The 20000-nt window shown below is 36.8% G+C and overlaps 1 protein-coding gene across 1 annotated transcript in view; it reads right to left on the reverse strand.

Annotated features, from left to right (window-relative positions):
- LOC106867680 (dynein axonemal heavy chain 6-like) overlaps positions 1–20000 on the reverse strand; it is a 367549-nt gene that overhangs the window by 149905 nt on the left and 197644 nt on the right. The window contains exons 47-52 of the mRNA XM_089362433.1: positions 19110–19241; positions 17306–17466; positions 12988–13138; positions 9815–9996; positions 6770–6956; positions 2712–2866 (exon numbers count right to left, since the gene is read on the reverse strand). Coding sequence (XP_089218559.1) covers positions 2712–2866; positions 6770–6956; positions 9815–9996; positions 12988–13138; positions 17306–17466; positions 19110–19241 — 968 coding nt within the window. The remainder of the gene's footprint in view (positions 1–2711; positions 2867–6769; positions 6957–9814; positions 9997–12987; positions 13139–17305; positions 17467–19109; positions 19242–20000) is intronic.

The raw sequence follows: 20000 nt of genomic DNA on the forward strand, positions 1-20000 counted from the left end.
TAGCGGTTTGGCAAAAGAGACCAATAGAATAAGTACTAGGCTTCCAAAGAATAAGTCCTGGAGTCGATTTGCTCAACTAAAGGCGGTGCTCCAGCATGGCCGCAGTCAAATGACTGAAACAAGTAAAAGAGTAAAAGAGAGAGAGAGAGTTACATGTGGATGGGACACAATGTTTCTAGCACTCAGTTTTGCTGACGTGGGTGGGTCTTCTCTAAAACCTCATACCATCAGACATCTCACTCCATTGTCATTTCCTCAGTGAGCCCTAACATCGTGAGATCAGTCCTCACCACTTCATCCCATGTCTTCCAAGGTCTCCTTCTTCCACAGGTACCATCCATTTTCAGTGATAGGCACTTCTTTATACAGCTGTCTTTACTCATATGCATCACACGTCCAAACCAATGCATTCTCCTCTCCTGCATGCCAATATTTTCATGAACCTCACTTTTTATTTGTCTTTCTTAATCCCCATCTTTTAGTTTTCCTCTTCCATGTTTATAGATTATTCTGACAGCCATATCACAGGACACAAGGAAATGGTAAATACAGTTGCTGATCACATGGTTGATTTCTTCATTTCTAATTTTGCACAATTTTTCATTTGTTGTCAATCATTTTCTGGAGAATGCTTTGTTTCTAGTTAAACTTCATTATTCTTGAACTGCATGAAAATAATTTTCAACATTTCAAGCTTCTGGTTTTGGTTCATCTTGTCTATAGTCTTTTTTATTTTCCATTTTAAATATCAATGGCCTAATCTTCTGGTATTATTCATATTTATTTCACTAAGTCATTGTGTAGCGAAAGTACTGGTCGTTATGTTGGTGAAAGGCTTCGGTTAGTTTCTTACTGTATGCTTCCGGCAAGTTTTGTAGATATTTTAATAAGAAGAAAACCATTTGATGATTATGAACATCTGCAAAATACATGCTCATTTGCTATTTCTGTCAAATGAAAGAATGAGTCAGTGATGAATGGATGAATGAATGAATGAATGGATGGATGGACGGATGGATACAGCATCATCACCATCATCATGCTCATGATCATTTAACAATCATTTTTTAATCCTGGCATGGGTTGGACACTTTAAGAGGATCCAATGGGCTCAAGGACTGTACCATTCTCCAGTGTCAGCTTTGGCATGGTTTCTACAGCTGGATGTCTTTCCTAACAGCAATCACTTTGCAACATGTACTGGGTGCTTTTTATGTGCTACTGGCACTAATAAGGCTACAAGACTATAAAACATGAGGTTGGTGGCAGGGTAGCTTTATGCCAAGAGACAAGAGATGAGAGGAGTGGCGACAAGCAAGTTCTTGTTATATACATACATAAATTTGTAATTACATGAGTGGGAGCACCATGAAGTAGTAAAAACTGAATCCAATTTCTTATTCAACTTAATCACTCACTATTTATGCCAATTGTTGTTTAGCCCCAAGTCATCTTTTTTTCTCCCCAGACACTGCATATCTAAACCTACATTATCTAATGTCCCTCCTTCTCACTTCAAAATGATAGGGTATACTTTTAGGGAAATCTTTTTAACTGCTATTTCTAGCAAGTCAAGCAGTCCTACAGAGGCTCCTTAACTGGTTCTCTATTCCAGTGAGTTCAGAGAGTAGTTAATAGCATGTAGCAGGAAGGATTCACTAGCCTTTTACAGATTATATGAAAAAGCTTTGTGAGATGTTCCAAAAGTTCATTAATGGTTCCAAGACATTTTTCAACAACAATCTCTGCACCCTGGAGTCAGTTAGTTGCATTCCTGCTCAACATGTCCATCACTCCTCTTTTCATCAGCCATTTTGTGTAACACATCAAAGTGGAGATGCATGGCTCAGCGGTTAGGCTGTTAAATTCATGATTGTAAGATTGTGGTTTTGGTTCCTGGACCAGGCAATGCATTGTGGTCTTGAGCAAAACACTTCATTTCTCATTGCTCCTGTCCATTAAGCTACTAAAAATGAGTAGTCCTGCGATCAACTGGCATCCTGTCCAGAGAGGAATATACACACCAGAGAAACCAGGAGTAATAAGCCCCTGCACTAACTACCATATCCAATCTTTCCACTTTGCAGCATCAACTCATTGGAATTCTCTTTCAATCCACATTGATTTGCAGTTGTTAAGACTGAACGTCAACAGTGCTTGCAAAGTGCCCTGGAAACAACTTCACCTTTTCAACTAAATCAATTAAAATAGTAAAAAAAAAAAAAAAATCCACTTTGTAAGTGCAAACCTGGTTGTATGGTTAAGAAACTCACTTTGCAACCATGTGCCAATGGGTTTAGTCACACTGTGTGGCACCTTGTGCATGTATCTTCTACTATAGCCCTGAACTAACCAATGCCTTGTGAGTAGCTTTGGTAGATGGAAACTGTGCAAGACCATTGTGTGCATATGTATGTGTGTCTGACTGTCTGTCTGTGTCTGTTTGTCTGTGTCTGTTTGTCTGTCTGTGTCAGTTTGTCTTCCTGTTTATTCCCCACCATCACCATTTGACATTCAGTGATGTTTTGTTTATATCCCCATAACTTAGCAGTTCGGTAAAAGGTACTGACAGAATAAGTACCAGACTTAAAAACATAAGTATTATAGTCAATTTGTTCTAACTGAAACCCTTCAAGTCAGTGCCTGAGCCTGGCTGCAATCCAATGACTGAAATATATTAAAAATACAAAAGATAAAACTGTGATGCTTACTTGCTTTTGGAAGTCAGCATCGTTTCGTAGAGATTAATAAGCTCCAAGTAGCTGGTGGGTGTGATATAGTAACGGCGTTTCAAGGCATTATAGAAGTCTTCAGATATTTTCCTTGTACTAATATGCATGGTCACGCAAACAGAAGCAAGTTGCTCCTATGTTTAATGAAAGAAAATCATGATTAATTTAAAAACAAACACACACACACACAAACATAAGATCCAAGGAATGAGGCGTAGGAAGAAAGTTAGCTTCAAGCAATCCATAATAAATATAAAAAACAACTTTTCCAGGGACAATAGTGGTTTATTGAGATGGAAGGTTGTGGGGTTTTTTTGCATCAAAGTACGATAAACAGAAAAAAGTTCTTTCTATATTTCATGGTAGGTGACCAGGGTGGCAAATAAGAATACAAGAGTTAAGGAATGGAGCAGATAAAATCCGGGCTACATATGTTTCATAGTGAGCAGAACCTTGGAAGTGGTAAATATTCAAGCGAGGTGTCTACCGCAGGCTACTCATCAGGCCAAGGGTATCTTGATTGAATGAAAGTTTACATTGTTGCAAGGAGGTACTTGTTAATACATGGAAGAATTGATCCTTGTGACAATGTAAACTTTCATTCACTCAAGATACCCTCAGCCTGACAAGTAGCCTATGGTATACATGTTAAGAAAAAAGCTTAATGTCATAATAATTTTTCAACCCAATCACATGAAGGAATAAAGGCACTCAATACATTTAGTAGGAGTTACTTGTATTATTTAAAACAGTTTGATTCAGCTCCACAGTTTTGCAGGCCATTCGATAATCTAAGCCTAAAGAGATGGGTTTCTGTTAGGGTCCATGAAACTTTAAGTCAACTGTTTTAAATAATATATTACATGTATTATTTATGTGTGTGTGTATATATATATATATATATATATATATATATCGTGTGCTCTATAGAAAGGCTGGCCTTGTTAGTCACATTCAACACTGGCTAATGTCCCTCAGATTTGAGGGACAAGCCATTAATGAGATATATATATATATATCAGTGGCTTGTTCCTTATACTTCGTTTTTGTATCTGGTTTTCAAGGTTCTTTGTGTGAATTTGTGTGTTGAAAGAAATTTTGTTGTGTCTAGAGAGAGTCATTATTCCAATATAATTAACACATACACTTGTTCATTTCTACTCCTTTATTATTAGACAATTGGTAAAATATCTAACTAATCGATTATTTAATTTCTTTTGTTTTGTTTGTCAAAGCTCTTTCTTGAAAAGGTTGCAAGTAGCAACGAAAGAGCATTGACAAACGAAAACAAAAGAAATTAAATAATCGATTAGTTAGATATTTAACCAATTGTCTAATAATAAAGGAGTAGAAATAAATCAGTGTCTGTTAATTATATTGGCATAATGACTCTCCCTAGATAGCAAAATTTGTCCCTTGTATATGTATATATATATATATAATATAAGATATGTATATATGAGTGTGTGTGTGTGTGTGTGCATATATATGTGAAAGTCATTTACAGCTGAGTGAACTGAAGCAACATGAAATAAAGTGTTATGCTCAAGAATACAACACACAACCTGGTTTAGGAACCAAAACCAACATTTTATGATCATGAGTGCAACACCCAAAACATTAGGCCACTCACCTTTACAATCAATACAGAAGACCACAAAACACACACACACAGAAAAAATTGACAGTTTCTATATTGCTCAACTGACCTTAATGCAATTCTTTTGGTATATTGAATTCAGCAATAATGCATCTTTCAGCAAGATGCTTAAGTCCCCCTTGCCTAATTATCAAATGAATATAACCCTATAAGTGGAAGCCATGTGGCATTGAAATGTCTGGTTCCCATCATCTGTCTCAAGTAAAGTGATATCTAGAAAGGTTTATTATTCAGAGGTATAAAGGATATTTGGAATTCATTTACTGCTGCAAGAGATAATTTGTAATTTATTGATTTCAAATAGCTAAAATTGCCATCTGTATTGTGTGTGTGTGTATGTGTGTGTATATGTAAGTACACATTTGTGAGTGTGTCTATGTGTGTGTGAGTTTAGGTGTACATGTGTGTGTTTGTATGTATATATATATATATATATATATATATATATGCACGTATGTATGTATGTACAAATATATGTATATATATACAGTAGCTGCAGCATTCACAATTTAGTAGAGTAAATATATATTTATGAAAAAAACTCCCCATAATCTACTTCCTAAGCTAAAAACCACTCCCAGCATTATTAAGTGTCCTACACTAAATTTCACAAATTGACATAAGAAAACAGGTATCCATTTTAAACAAGAGGAAAGTTATATAAGGAAAGATAGTTTTTTGCTTAAGGTTCCAAGTTACACACACTCACAAGTTTAAAGTGACATTGAGTGTGTGCTTCTCTTTCTGGGCACAACACTACACTGCATTGCTTCAGTAGTTGCTATAGCTGCTGGGACTATGAACCAGTTTAAAACCAGAGTCCATCAGTTGTTTCAGTACCTTTTGGCAGTATGAATAAATAAATGTGCTCTTTTAAAGCCTAGCCAGGCTCATGGGCCCGGTTTCTATGGTGTATGTATTCCCCCCTCCAGCTGGACAAGACGCCAGTCCATCGCAGCGTTACTCGTTTTTGCCAGCTGAGTGAACTGGAGCAACGTGAAATGAAGTGTTTTGCTCAAGAACACAACGCGTTGCCCGGTCCAGGAATCGAAACCACAATCTTACAATCATGAGGCTGACACCCTAACCACTAAGCCACGTGCCTCCACACCTTTTGGCAGTAGAGCAGTAATATGATTCTGAATGAGCACAGATCACACACCGAGAGAAACAAATTCTTTTCATCTAATGAATTAAAGCTTACATCAGTAAACATACTGGTTAGATTTTAACCTTTTAGCATTTAAACTTCTGGTCCAAATAAAAAGGGTAAGGGTAAAGACTCCCTTTGGTCATGAATGACCATGGGGTTGCACCTAGAATGTCACCCTCTGAGGCACAAGTCCGGGCAAGGTTGTTTATGGAAGACCAACAGTCACCTTGCATACCAGCCTCCCCTCTCCATGCACCAATGTTATCCAAGGGAAAGGCAAAGGCTGACACAGCTTGGCACCAGTGATGCTGCAATTCATTTCTACAGCAGAGTGAACTGAAGCAACATCTTATAAAGTGTCTTGCTAAAGAACACAACACACAGCTCGGTCTGGGAGTCGAACTCACTACCTCATGATTATGAACCTGATGCTCTAACAACTGAGCCATGCACCTTCAAATATTTTACCTGCTTTTCATTCAAACTGGCTATATCTGGCCCCTTACACCTATCCTACACAGCCATGCTAAAAATAACCAATCAACTTCAAAATCTCAAAACCACAAGATAATGCATGATTAATTCAAAACAACAAGAATAAATAAACATTACATTTGACAGAGTAATCTGAATGCTTAAGGGTTCACCAGTTTCCAGATAAAGTAATATTTCCCGTGGCCAAGCATGTCTTAGAAGGATACTGTTTGCATGGTGGGGAGGACTAGGAGGATGAGGGTGAAGAAGAGAGGAAGAAGGGAGGAAGAGGGTGGGGGCTGATGATGCTGGTGATATTCAGGGAAACTAACCTATTGGGAGGGAAGGCACATGGCTCAGTGGTTAGGGTGTTGGACTCATGATCGTAAGATTGTGGTTTCAATTCATGGACCAGATGATGCATTGCGTTCTTGAACAAAACACTTCATTTCATGTTGCTTCAGTCCTCTCAGCTGGTAAAAATGAATAATCCTGCAATGGGCCAGTGTCCTGTCCAGGGAGGAATGTATAACCAGAGAAAGTGGGAAAACTGTCCCTATGCCCCTTACAGAATAACATGAACTAACATTCATTTGAAAATACTTTTTTATAGAAGTGATCGTATAATTTACATTTTACAATGAATTTCATGTTTGTCATATACAAAAAGACAAAAGGACTTAAAGTTTGGACAAAGAATTGGTTTTGCATGAAATGTTAAAAACAAAAACAAAAACAAAAAAGACCTACACTCATGCTTTGTACAGATGTATCTGCTTCTTGGAAAAAAAGTTCAGCCACAGAATATAAAGCTTCTTCAGGCCATTCAGTGAACCAATCAATGGAGCAACAATTCACTAGAGATGGAAACATGCGGCATCGTGCTCTAAAAGCTGTTCCGACTGGACTCATGCAGAGCACAATATGGAGGTTTGTCCTGTTATGATGGATATTAAAAAAATACATAAAATACAAAAATATTCCTTACTACAATATGCACAAGGCCTGAAATTTGGTGGGAGGGAGCTAGTCAATTACATCGACCCCAGTGTGTAACAGGTACGTATTTCACTGTCCCCAAAAAGACTGTAGTGACGCCTAATACCAGTCGCCATTTTGGAGAGTTCGCCCATGCATGCGCAGGGACATGTTTTCCGGAAGGTATGCAGGAAGTCCCTCATGCACATGCATGGTCATCCTATATCCAAGCGTTCCCGCCTTTTCTCTACCTCTTAGCGCTGCACATTCGAGGACACCAGACCACTAAGAGCCACTCTGTCAACTCTGCTTTGAGTCAACACAGTCTACCACGGAGACAGTGAAGAATGGCTTAACCATCCAGCAACTATACTAATGCTGTCTTCACACCAACCATAAAGGGCGACCTAGCAAAGCCGTTATCCTGAGATGTAAGGCTGAGCACCTCGTAATAAATATTTGTTATGCTGTTATTCAATTCATTCAGCGTTTTCGTTTCCTTATTGAAGAAAATTGATTGTACGGGATAGGGTTACCCAAAGATGGTGGCCCTATCACCTACAAGACGAAAGGCAAAATCGACTTCAGTGAAATTTGAACTCAGGACGTTAAGGACAGATGAAACGCTGCTGAGTATTTTGCCTGATATGCTAATAGTTCTGCTACTCACCATCTTAAAAAAAGAGAAATACATATATATTGACTGGTTTCAGATTTTAGTACAAGGCCAGCAAGTTCAAGGGAGGGGCTTGAGTCAATTACATTGACCCCAATATTCAACTGGTATTTATTTTATCAATCTCAAAAGTATGAAAGTTAGAGTCATCCTTGGCAGAATTTGAACTCCGAATGTAAGGCTGGACAAAATGCCACTAAGCATTTTGCCTGGCATGCTAGTGATTCTGCTCGCTCACCAACTTAAAAAAGATATATATGTCTTTGGCTGGCCTCAAATCTCACCTGTGAACCCATGGAAAACAAACTTCAACCAACTATTCTGACTATATGTCTGTGCACACGTTTGAATGTGGTGTATGCCAGAAGGCTTGCAAATCCAATGGGGGTCTTAAAAGACATGTTAAGATCCACAATGAGCAGAACTTACCGGCAGGTATTGGTAGTTCAAATCAGAGGTGCAATCTGTATGGGTATTTTTTCAGAACATTGTCTGGCTTAAAAAGCCACATCAGACGCCATGAAGGGGCTAAGGTGTAGGTACAGGAGGTGGTCAAACTTTGTGTAAGGAGTAGACAACCACCATATATATATATATATATATATATATATATATATATATATATATATATATATATATATTATTATTATTATTATGTTTATTATTTTGATATTTTCAATAATATTTTTCTATCTTTATAAAATAAGTATTTTATATAAATTCATTTGGTACTTATTGTTGATTGATGTATACATTTATTTATTATTATTATTGTTGTATTCAGACCTGACGATTAGCTGTATTTTTGAATAGAATTTATTTTTGATAATTTTGATTGATTTTAATCGATTTAAATTTCCTTTCTATTTGAAAATTAGTTATGAAACACGTGTAGTCATTTTATTATCTTTATCTTATGATATTTACTTTGTATTATATTATACTCAATTATTGTGCTTTTAATTATTAATTTTTGTATATGTGACAGTGGATTTTCATCGATGAGTTCATGAACCTTGGTTCTTTTCCCTAAAACTATATATTTATATATATTTCACTCTGTAAAGCTCAATTTAATTTTAATTTTTTATAAATTGATTTTAATTGAGTTTTTACCTGTAATTTTGGATTTTGTCCCTAATATATATATATATATATATATATATATATATATATATATATATATATATATTGATTAAGCATATACATCAATAATTATTTACTCCTGACTTCAAATCTTGTTAGGGTTATCTTTGCCTTTCATCCTTTCAGGTAAAGGTACACTGGACTGTTGCCCAGGGTCCTCTTGGGTACAGGGGCCAAATTCTGATCTAAGTATGCCAGGGCTTGTTGTCAATAAATAAACATTATAAGGCTCAGTGCAATAATTTGCTTCAGGTCTCATAATGCAGCTAAGATAGCTCCGCCTTCAAGATCAATAAAACCAAGTAAACCAGTCAAGTACTAGAGTTGATGTTATTGACTAAACCCTCCCACTCAAACTTGCGGGCCTTGTGCCTAAATCAGAAATCATAATAGCAACATGAGCTGGTAGAAACATTAGAGCATTTATCTTTCATCTTTTAGTTGTTTCAGTCATTTGACAGTGGCCATGCTGGAGCACCGCATTGGAGAATTTTTACTCAAATAAATTGGCCCCAGAACATTGTTTTTTTCAAGCCCGTTACTTATCTTATTGATCTCTTTTGCTGAACCACTAAGTTATGAGCACATAAACACACCAACACCAGTTGTCAAGCAGTAGTGGAAGACAAACACAGACACAAAAATACGCACACACACACACACACACACATATATACATGATGGGCTTCTTTCAGTTTCTGATTCCCAAATCCACTTACAAGGCTTTGGTTGGCCCAAGACTATAGCAGAAAACACTTGCTCAAGATGCAATGCAGTAGGACTGAACCTGAAACCATGTAGTCGGGAAGCAAACTTCTTACCACACAGCCACAAATGCAATCTCTTCACCCTGTTTATTGTTTAATGCAGTCTTCAATTGATGCAGTTAACATACACATAACCATATTAGGAATTAAATGGAATGGTTATTAAATCCGAGAATTTTTGTCTATTATTTTCAAGAATGAAATATGAATTATTGAACAAAAGCTCACCGGACTAGATTAATAGCATAGTTAAGTACTAAATCTCTGTTCTGTTCTGGAATACCAATGTCTTTGGCAGCAGGTCGACAGGCGTTAATCAGTTTTTCATTATCCTCTGCTTCCAGGAGGTTTGGAACTTCTCCAGAATTTAACATATTATTTATGTCCTCCAGAAATTCTTCCATCACAATCTAATTTTAACAAATGATTAAAGCTATAATTAATAAATTTTTATATAAACACAGTTGCCTAATTAAATTCCTAAGGAAGAACTAAAAGATATGCACACACACACACACACTCATGTAACTGTATACATGTATACTAGTCTGTGTTTGATATATGTGTGTGTATACATATATATGTATATATATATATATATATGTGTGTGTGTGTGTGTGTGTGTGTGTGTGTGTGTGTGTGTGTGTATACATATATATATATACATACACATATTAATGAAGTAAATGCATGCATGTATTAATGAAGTAAATGAGCACACACACACAAACATACAAAATACATACACACACGAAATAAGAGATTTAAATCAAAAGAAGAAATGTAGCTAAGGTTCAGAAGAAAATTATAAATGCAATTAAAAGTGATGTTATAAAACACTGACACATTACTGATACATATAACAAACAACAAGCCGGATAAATTTGTCTGCTTTTCCTATCAGGTACTAGAAAAAACAGACACGTGTGTAACACACTTGTCATCGTTGTTGGCACTCCGTCACTTACGACGTCGAGGGTTCCAGTTGATCCGATCAATGGAACAGCCTGCTTGTGAAATTAACGTGCAAGTGGCTGAACACTCCACAGACACGTGTACCCTTAACATAGTTCTCGGGGATATTCAGCATGACACAGTGTGACAAGGCTGGCCCTTTGAATTACAGGCACAACAGAAACAGGAAGTAAGAGTGAGAGAAAGTTGTGGTGAAAGAGTACGGCAGGGTTCGCCACCATCCCCTGCTGGAGCCTCGTGGAGCTTTAGGTGTTTTCGCTCAATAAACACTCACAACGCCCGGTCTGGGAATCAAAACCACGATCCTATGACCGTGAGCCCGCTGCCCTAACCACTGGGCCATTGCGCCTCCACACACACTAGTCATATGAGCCAAATTAACCACACTTACTTCTTTTTGACCTAGTTTTTTTGAATTAGACATTTGAGCTTGATATCTTTTGAGTATCAAACCTTACTGACTAGAAAACAGGAAACCTACCAGTTCCCTGCTTTTCTTTTGTTTTTTTATTTAGATATCTTCTCACATCAAATTTATCTTCAAATTAAGCTTTGGCTCTCTGGGATAGTAATATCATACCCATAGCAAGGAACTGTGGTTTTGCTTACTTAACCAACTTATTTTGTGTAATTCTCTAATTGTCTTCTTAATAAATAAGCAAGGACTTTCTAAGTACAACATTCAAGAAACTGTCAACTTTCCTCAGAGTCAGTATTTGCAGTCCAGTTCACAAGGTAAGTATAACTGATTCAGACAATGCCCTCATCTAAAACGTTTCCTACTATAAACATGGAATTTCCCATTTGTTGAATAGATTTGCCACAGCTTTGAATATTACCACAGCTAGAGCCAATGTAAGGGGGATAACCCTTACTTTTATTTATTTGTATATTTTCTATTTACAAACCAATTACGTATTTCTTCCTCTAGTTGTAGAGAGGTTATGCACCTTCAGCCGTTTGAATCTGATGAGTCAGCGATACTGCTAAGTGCTTTATCGGTGCAAAATCAATGGCCACTCTATGACTGGTCATAACTTTCGACTTCCTTAAAAGTGCATTTACTGCTCTAATACTTTAGAGTGTGCTTCTTTTTCAAATATATGAAACTAATGACAATGATCTCATTTTTGTGGCTGGTGATTTTAATGGGCACGTTGGACAGCAACCTGGTATCTTCCATGATGTTAATGGGGGGGGGGCATGGAATTGGTTCCCGAATTGAAGAGGGAACTAGGTTGCTGGAGTTCTGTGATGCAAGCAGCCAATTGACTTGCAACACCAACTTCAGGAAGCCAGCCAACCACCTGATAAACTATCAATCATGTGATTCTGCTAGCCAGATTGATTTCATTCTCACCAAACAGAGAGATATGTTGTAATTTTGGAGATATGCTGTAATTGAGAAGACCCTGCAAGTAAAGTGAGATTGCAGCTGTGGCCAATACCTGTGTCACATAACCAGCCTATTTAAAAGTACCCTTAAATCACCAGGCAACACACTGTGCTTGAGAAGACCTGTTGAGACAAGTGAAATCAAAATCGAAATCATAGTCGTAGCCAATGCCAGTGCCACCTGACTGGTAACTGTGCTGGTGGCATGTAATAAGCACCATTCAAGCATGGGTTGATACCAGTGATGCGTGACTGGCTCTCTATGTCCGTGGTATGTAATAAGCACCCACTACACTCTCAGATTGGTTGGCATTAGGAAGGGCAACCAGCTGTAGAAACCTTGCCAGATCAGATTGGAGCCTGGTGCAGCCTACTGGCTTGCCAGTCCTCAATCAAACTGTCCAACCCATGCCAGCATAGAAAACGGACATTAAACAATGATGATGATCATGATGATATATATAGATATATATATATGTATGTGTGTGCATGTATGTGTGTGTGTATGTGCGTATATATATATATATATATATATAAAAGATAATAAGAGTGAAAAAACTACAGAAGGCTTGTGTTACTTGGTTAAAGTATATATTTAAATTATGTCAGAAAAATGTTAGCTTTTATCTCTCTTTCTCTTTCTTTTTTTCTGCAAAAGATTGCAGAAAAAAAGAAAGAGAAAGAGAGATAAAAGCTAACATTTTTCTGACATAATTTAAATATATACTTTAACCAAGTAACACAAGCCTTCTGTAGTTTTTTCACTCTTATTATCTTTTATACATCCAACCACGTGCTTTCACATACCAACTTTCTCACACACATACATATATATATGTATGTATATTTGTAAAGTGGTTGACATGAGGAAGGGCATCAAGCTGTAGAAACCAACCCAAAATAGACTATTGAACGTGGTACGGGCACTGGTCTTGGCAGTTCCTGTCAAGTTGTCCAATCTACAGCAGCATGGAAAACGGACATTAAATGTTGATGATGATAATGATGATGATATACAGACACACACATACCTGAGTATCGTTAAATAAGAAGACAATGTTTTCATTTTTGCAACCAGCCAGCTCATATAACTTTTTCAAATCCTCACGAAAAGCCAGGTAATCATAGCCACGCCTCAGTTCAATCTGAAAACACTGATAACCACATATATGGGCAGCCAACCTAGAAATAAGAAGAGACAGAGAGAGTGAGAGAGAGATAAAGAAACAAAGTTATAGTATTCAGTGGCATGTGACAACTTGCTGGGGCTACTTGCTGGAGCCTAGCAGCAGGAAGTTTAGACAGTGTCATGTGACAACTAGCTGGTGCTGCCTACTGGACCCTAGCAGCGGGAAATTTAGACAGTGTCACGTGACAACTAGCTGGGGCTGCCTGCTGGAGACTAGCAGTAGATATAAAAAGGGGAACTTGACATGACGATCAGTCGGACGCTGACACTCGTTGATGCTGCATCGAAGAGGCCAGGGAATAGAAGAAAGAACACATGCACCCAACACCAGAGCTGAAGACACCTCCAAAAGGAGGGGCCCCCCCACGTCAAAACGGTAGAGGAGTAGGGGCTGAAACCGGACGTGGTTCCTCCTGATGATGTCTTGAGCTAACTGGATCCTATAAAGGAGCTGTTGTGGTAGCAGACCACGAAACATGGTTGAAATTCCTCCCCTTATTCTTTTACAAATTCCAATCACTGGAATGCAGGAATGCAGCAATGCTGTGGTACAACATTCATAGATTTTAATCGGTAATATCAACCCTAGCAATTTGTCTAATACAGTGATCCTCAACCATTTTTTGCCTGTGGATCCCTTTGATTTCCATTTTACTCAACTGGACCCTGATAAGCCATTCACTGTTTAGAAAAAATCCCATTATATCTTTATAATTAAATATTATTAGGAATTGTATTAAAAAATTGTTTAAAATATTTTGTGTGTTGTGGAAGTATAATGAATTTATTGCACATAAATTTCAACAGCAAAATTTTATGTGGACCCCGCAAGGGCCATCTGGACACTGATTGAGTACCACAAATCTAATACATCTTTTATTGATCTTCTAAGAATGAAAAGGCAAGTCTTCTTTAGTAAAAATGTCAAAACTAAATATCATAAGGTAATTTTGCTCACCACACCAGTTTTGGTAATTCATTACCAATACACACACACACACACACAACAACAACAACAACAACAACAACAACAACAACAAGCCAAGCTTCCACATAATCTATTGTTGTATTTCAGAAGGATCATTGTTGTTGGCACTCCGTCGCTTATGACGTCGAGGGTTCCAGTTGATCCGATCAACGGAACAGCCTGCTTGTGAAATTAACGTGTAAATGGCTGAGCACTCCACAGACACGTGTGCCCTTAATGTAGTTCTCGGTGATATTCAGTGTGACACAGTGTGACAAGGCTGACCCTTTGAATTACAGGCACAACAGAAACAGGAAGTAAGAGTGAGAGAAAGTTGTGGTGGAAGAGTACAGCAGGGTTCGCCACCATCCCCTGCCGGAGCCTCGTGGACCTTTAGGTGTTTTCCCCGGTCTGGGAATCGAAACCGCAATCTTATGAGTGTGAGTCCGCTGCCCTAACCACTGGGCCATTGCCCCTCCACTGATGGATCATTATGCCAATAATAAACAACACACTCACTGGTTTTATTTAACTTCTTTTATATTTATTAACCAACTGGCAAGCTGGAAGGATCATTAGTATGCTGGGCAAAATGCTCAGCAGCATTTTGTCTATCTATACATTCTGAGTTCAAATTCTGCCAAGGCCAAGTTTGCCTTTCCTCATTTCAAGGTCAATAAAATAAGTACTGATTAAGTACTGGGGTCAATGTAATTGACTTACCTACTCCCTCGAAATTGCAAACCTTGTGCTAAAATTTGAAATCATTATTAGTAGTCAACTAGATAACCATTTAACCAATTAACTAATTAGTTGTTTGGTCAATCAATCAGTCAGTCATGTTTGTCAAATGCCTTTCATTGCCACTCGTGACCTCATAAATGAAATGCCCTTTCCTATCAACATCTACTTCAAGTCTGATAAGGTCATGAAAAAGGCCTTTGACAAACTTAGATGATTGATTGATTGATTGATTGATTGACTGACCCAACTATTAATCAAACAACTGATTAGTTACTTAATCAAATGGTTAACTAGTTGACTAATAGTAATGATTTCAAATTTTCAAACGAAGCCAGAAACTTCAAGGGAGTGGGGAAGTCGATTACATCAACCCCAGTACTCAACTTGTATCTATTTTATTAACCCCAAAAAGATGAAAGGCACAGTCGACCTCAGAGGATTTGAACTCAGAACATAAAGACGAACAAAACGCCACTAAGCATTTTGCCTGGAATGCTAACAATTCTGCTAGATCACCATCTTAAAATTTGTACCTCACACTGGGACTGATCCTGGAACCATGTGGGTGGGAAGCAAACTTCCTACCACACAGCCACACCTGCTAGTTGACTAATAATAATAAAAGAAGTGAAATACAACCAGAACATGTATTTATTATTGGCATAATGACCCTCCCAAGATACAGTAAAATCTGTTTCAACACATAAATTCATATCAAGCATCGTGCAAGCCAAACAAAAAAACAAGGTTTATTCTTTAGATATTTTTATAGATTCCTATCATAAACAATGTCCAATGGCCATACTGGGGCACTGCTTTTAAGGATATTGTCAATTGTGTATCAACACCAGTATTTTTACTGGTATTTATTTTCTTGACTTTGGAACAATAAAAGACCAAATTGACCTGGGTGAGATCTGAACTCAGAATGTAAAGAGACATAGGCACAGGCATGGCTGTGAGATAAGAAACTTGCTGCTCAACCACATAGTTCCAAGTTCAGTCCCACTGTGTGGCATCTTGGGCAAATGTCTTTTACTATAGCTTTGGACTGGCCAAAGCCTCGTGAGTGGATTTGGTAGACAAAAACTGAAAGAAGCCTCTCGTGTGTGTATGTGTGTGTGTGTGTGTGTGTGTGTGTGTGCATTACGTATGTATGTATGTGTATACATCTACCTGTGTCTTTGTATCTGTTTGTTATATATATAATTATATATATATATATATATATATATATATACAAAATACACACACACACACATATATATATACAAACTCTATACATACACACATATATACACAGGCTTCCACACAGTTTCTTATTTCTTTATGACCCACAAGGGGCTAAACACAGAGGGGACAAACAAGGACAGACAAAGGGATTAAATCGATTACATCGACCCCAGTGCGTAACTGGTACTTAATTTATCGACCCCGAAAGGATGAAAGGCAAAGTCGACCTCGGCGGAATTTGAACTCAGAACATAAAGACAGACGAAATACTGCTAAGCATTTCGCCCGGCGTGCTAACGGTTCTGCCAACTCACCGCCTTCAACAGTTTCTGCCAACCTAATTGACTCATAAGGCTTTTGTAAATGGTTGGCCTGGGACTATAGTATAAGGCACGAGCCCAAGGTTCCACACAGTGGGATTGAATCTCAAACTACATAGGTTCCAAGTGAGCTTGTGAACCAATTTTAATGCTAAGCTCAATTTATTTTCACACACACACGAAGATAACAGGGGAAAAAACATTTTGACTCTTTCTGCTAAATCAATATATAAGCAATAGGTCTTTAGTGACACCCTAATTACCTCATGGATAGCAATATGTCATGTAAATGATGTCCATAAAAACTTTCAGTAAGTCAGTGATATGAAGAACTTAAAGAAAGAATGAAAGAATGAAAATATGTGGTCTGTCTATGTAAGGAAAAATATAAATTCCAGTCACTACATTTCAATTGACAAAACTCATTAATTGTACAACAGGGGTACATAAGTCTAAGTAATTAATGTTACATATAGCATTGAATAAAATATATTTCGGTGAAGTCATATTTAACACATTCAAGAGCATTTGGACATGATAAGACCTTCCATTGCAGAAACAGTCCCAGGAGAAATTTTACTCCTAGACAGGTGTGAAAACACATTTTGGGCTGTGAATAATGTCACAGGGTCATAGGATGCATGTGTTTCGACATCATTTTGCTTCATCAGCTACAAGCACCAAGTCTGTCATTCACAGCCTGATAAGAATAAAGTTCTTCTTATTAAACAGAATACAGTTTGTTTGCTGATGCACATGAAGTTGGTCAAGCTAGAATTAAATAAAGAAGGTCACACAAATAAGTCTTACTCATGTAAAGTCACATTTAATATGTTTGAGCACAATAATATTCTAATCTTGCAGAAATTTAAGACAAATATTATAAAGTTTCTTACTTGGTCAGAGACTGTTTGCCAACACCACCAACACCTACGAGTAAAGCATTGCCTCGGTTCTGTCGAATAAGCCGAATAATACGAGAAATATGGGAAATTGCATCAGCGAAAAAGACCAACTTCAGTTCTTTAGGAGATTGTAAATTGAAGTCATCTAGATACTGTAGTAAGAGAAAATTTTTTAAATGTTTTAGTGAAGTAGGAATGGTATATTGTAAGTAAGATATGTTTATGCAAAGATGAAGTGTTTTCTTTAATCCTTTTGATACTAATCCCACCGAGACCATCCTTGGGTCTATGGTACAAACTTAGAGTTTTAAAAGGATCTCAGTTAAAACGCCCTCCTAAAATTTCATAAAAATTCATGTCCCAAACTCCTGTGAAATAACGACAAAATTCATCATCATCAACATCATTTAACATCTGTTTTCTATGCTGGCATGAGTTGGATAGTTTGAGCAGGGCTGACAAGCTGGAGATCTGCTCAAGTCCTAGTCTGATTTGGCATGGCTTCTACAGCTGGATGCCCTTCCTAACACCAACCACTTTACAGAGTGTGCTGGGTGCTTTTATGTGGCACCACACAAGCACTTTTATGTGGCACCAGTATGGGTGTTTTTTTATGTGGCGCCGGCACATGACTCTTGCAGGACAATCCCCTTCACCAGGCGGAGTGGTCTTAACACTTCTGCTGTGGAGTACAGGCTTTGTTGAGTACAACAAAGTACCAGGTATCTCAGTCCTTTCTAAATTATTCATTATTTTCAAAATTAATTGAAGTAAAGGCAGTGTATTTCAACAGGAATATAGTATCAAAAGGGTTGATGAGGTTCAATTATTGATAAGAAAACAGCAAAGGATTAGAACTCCTGAACATAGGATTTTTTGTCCTAGATATTCTATTCTAGAAAAGCATTAATATTGGTTTCAAATTTTGGCACAAGGCCAGCAATTTAATGGAAGGGGTTAGTTGATTACATTGACACCAATGCACAACTGGTACTTATTTTATCATCCCCCCTCCCCACATGACAGGTTTCTTTCAGTTTCCACCTACAAAATCTATGACAAGGCATTGGTCAGTCCAAGACTACAGCAGAAGACACTTGCCCAAGGTGCTACACAGTGGAACTGAACCTGGAACTATGTGGCTGGGAGGCAAGCTTCTTAACACACACCTACACCTGCACCTATGGAAACAAAAATAAACTTGAACCAATCAACAAAACTCTACAAACTTGCTCAACCTGCAAGAAATATCAGATAAATCTCCCTTGGATGTGTTAGATATTGTAGTTCTAAGTCACTTAAAAAGATGGGGTGGGATGGTCACAGCAAGAATGTCTATGATTATAGCTTTGTTCAATTAGTTATGACTTGGGGTTGAACAACACTGAAGAAGGAATTGTAATTCCGAAATATCATCGGACTATAGATAACCAAATTACAACAGGTATATAGTCCATTTCTTGTTTTATAGTGCATTGTTGTATCATTCTAAACTTTTATTCTTTACAAACACTATCATAATTTTTCTTTCTTTTTTTTTTTTTTTTTTTTTTTTTACTCATAGTTTTAACTCTATAAATACTAACCTGCTCGAGACTATACCTAGTTCTATGATACAAGCCCCTACTTTTTAAGTGATCTATATTAAAACCTTCCTCAAATGACAAAGTTATTTTACAAAATACTTCATTATTTTCAAAATTAACTAAAACAAGTGCATAGTATTTGAAAAGAAATTTGGTAACAAAGGATTTAAAGATTATTTATTTAAAAAAGAGAAGAAAAAGGCATTAACCTGTATCAAAATATTTTTCAATTTTTCCATGTCTACGACTTGTTTATAAACACGCTGTGCTAGTGGAATTCCTATACGAAGGAAGTCACCAAAAATGATGGGTTTTTTCATTAAGTCTTCAGGTGCTACTATCTGAATGAAAAGAGAAAAAAATAACTTATAAAAATAACATGATTTCCAAATGATAGAAATAAAATAATTTAAAAAAAAAAAAGCAATAGTCAAAAACACCCACTACTTTTTTTTGTTGATCTCACAGATATCAGACACATATTTTTTTATTGAAATATTTTCTCGTCATTTTTATTCAAGATTTCCAGTTAAATTCATAGTATAATATTTCTGGAAACAGGAATAAAATTTCATACAATGAATCATATTCCGGAAAAGTAATGAAATCCAGTTTGTTTCAGTTAAGATGTATGTACTTTATCATGCTTTATCATTACAACAGTCAAAGCTGAAGTCTTATTCAAAGCAATATTTTGTAGTCACTTGTCTGTAGCCAGTTTACCTCTTTTTTGATTTTATCTAGCAGATTACCACCTTCTTAAAGGGGTTCCTGTGTAAAGCTAACTACACATTGACAGAATTTATTAAATTTTTTTTTTTTTTAATATTTATTTCAGTAAAATTTTATCTTACATTTTCAAGAACAAATTCAATTCAAAACTCTTCAGAGATTTGAATAAAGAAGACTTTTAAAATGTTTTTGAAGACATGTTTTTCCTACTTCTATCATTTCGACAACATTAAAACTAAGTTATTTCCTGACAATATTTTCAAATTAAAATATTCTTTTAGAAATATATTTTCCTTTCGAAACAACCAAAAAAAAAAAAAACATTTTTTTTTTCACTGAAAACCTATCAAAACATCTGCAAACTCTTT

This window comes from Octopus bimaculoides, chromosome 14 (genome assembly GCF_046866305.1).
Source record: "Octopus bimaculoides isolate indiv1 chromosome 14, ASM4686630v1, whole genome shotgun sequence".
In the NCBI taxonomy this organism is placed as follows: Eukaryota; Metazoa; Mollusca; class Cephalopoda; order Octopoda; family Octopodidae; genus Octopus; species Octopus bimaculoides.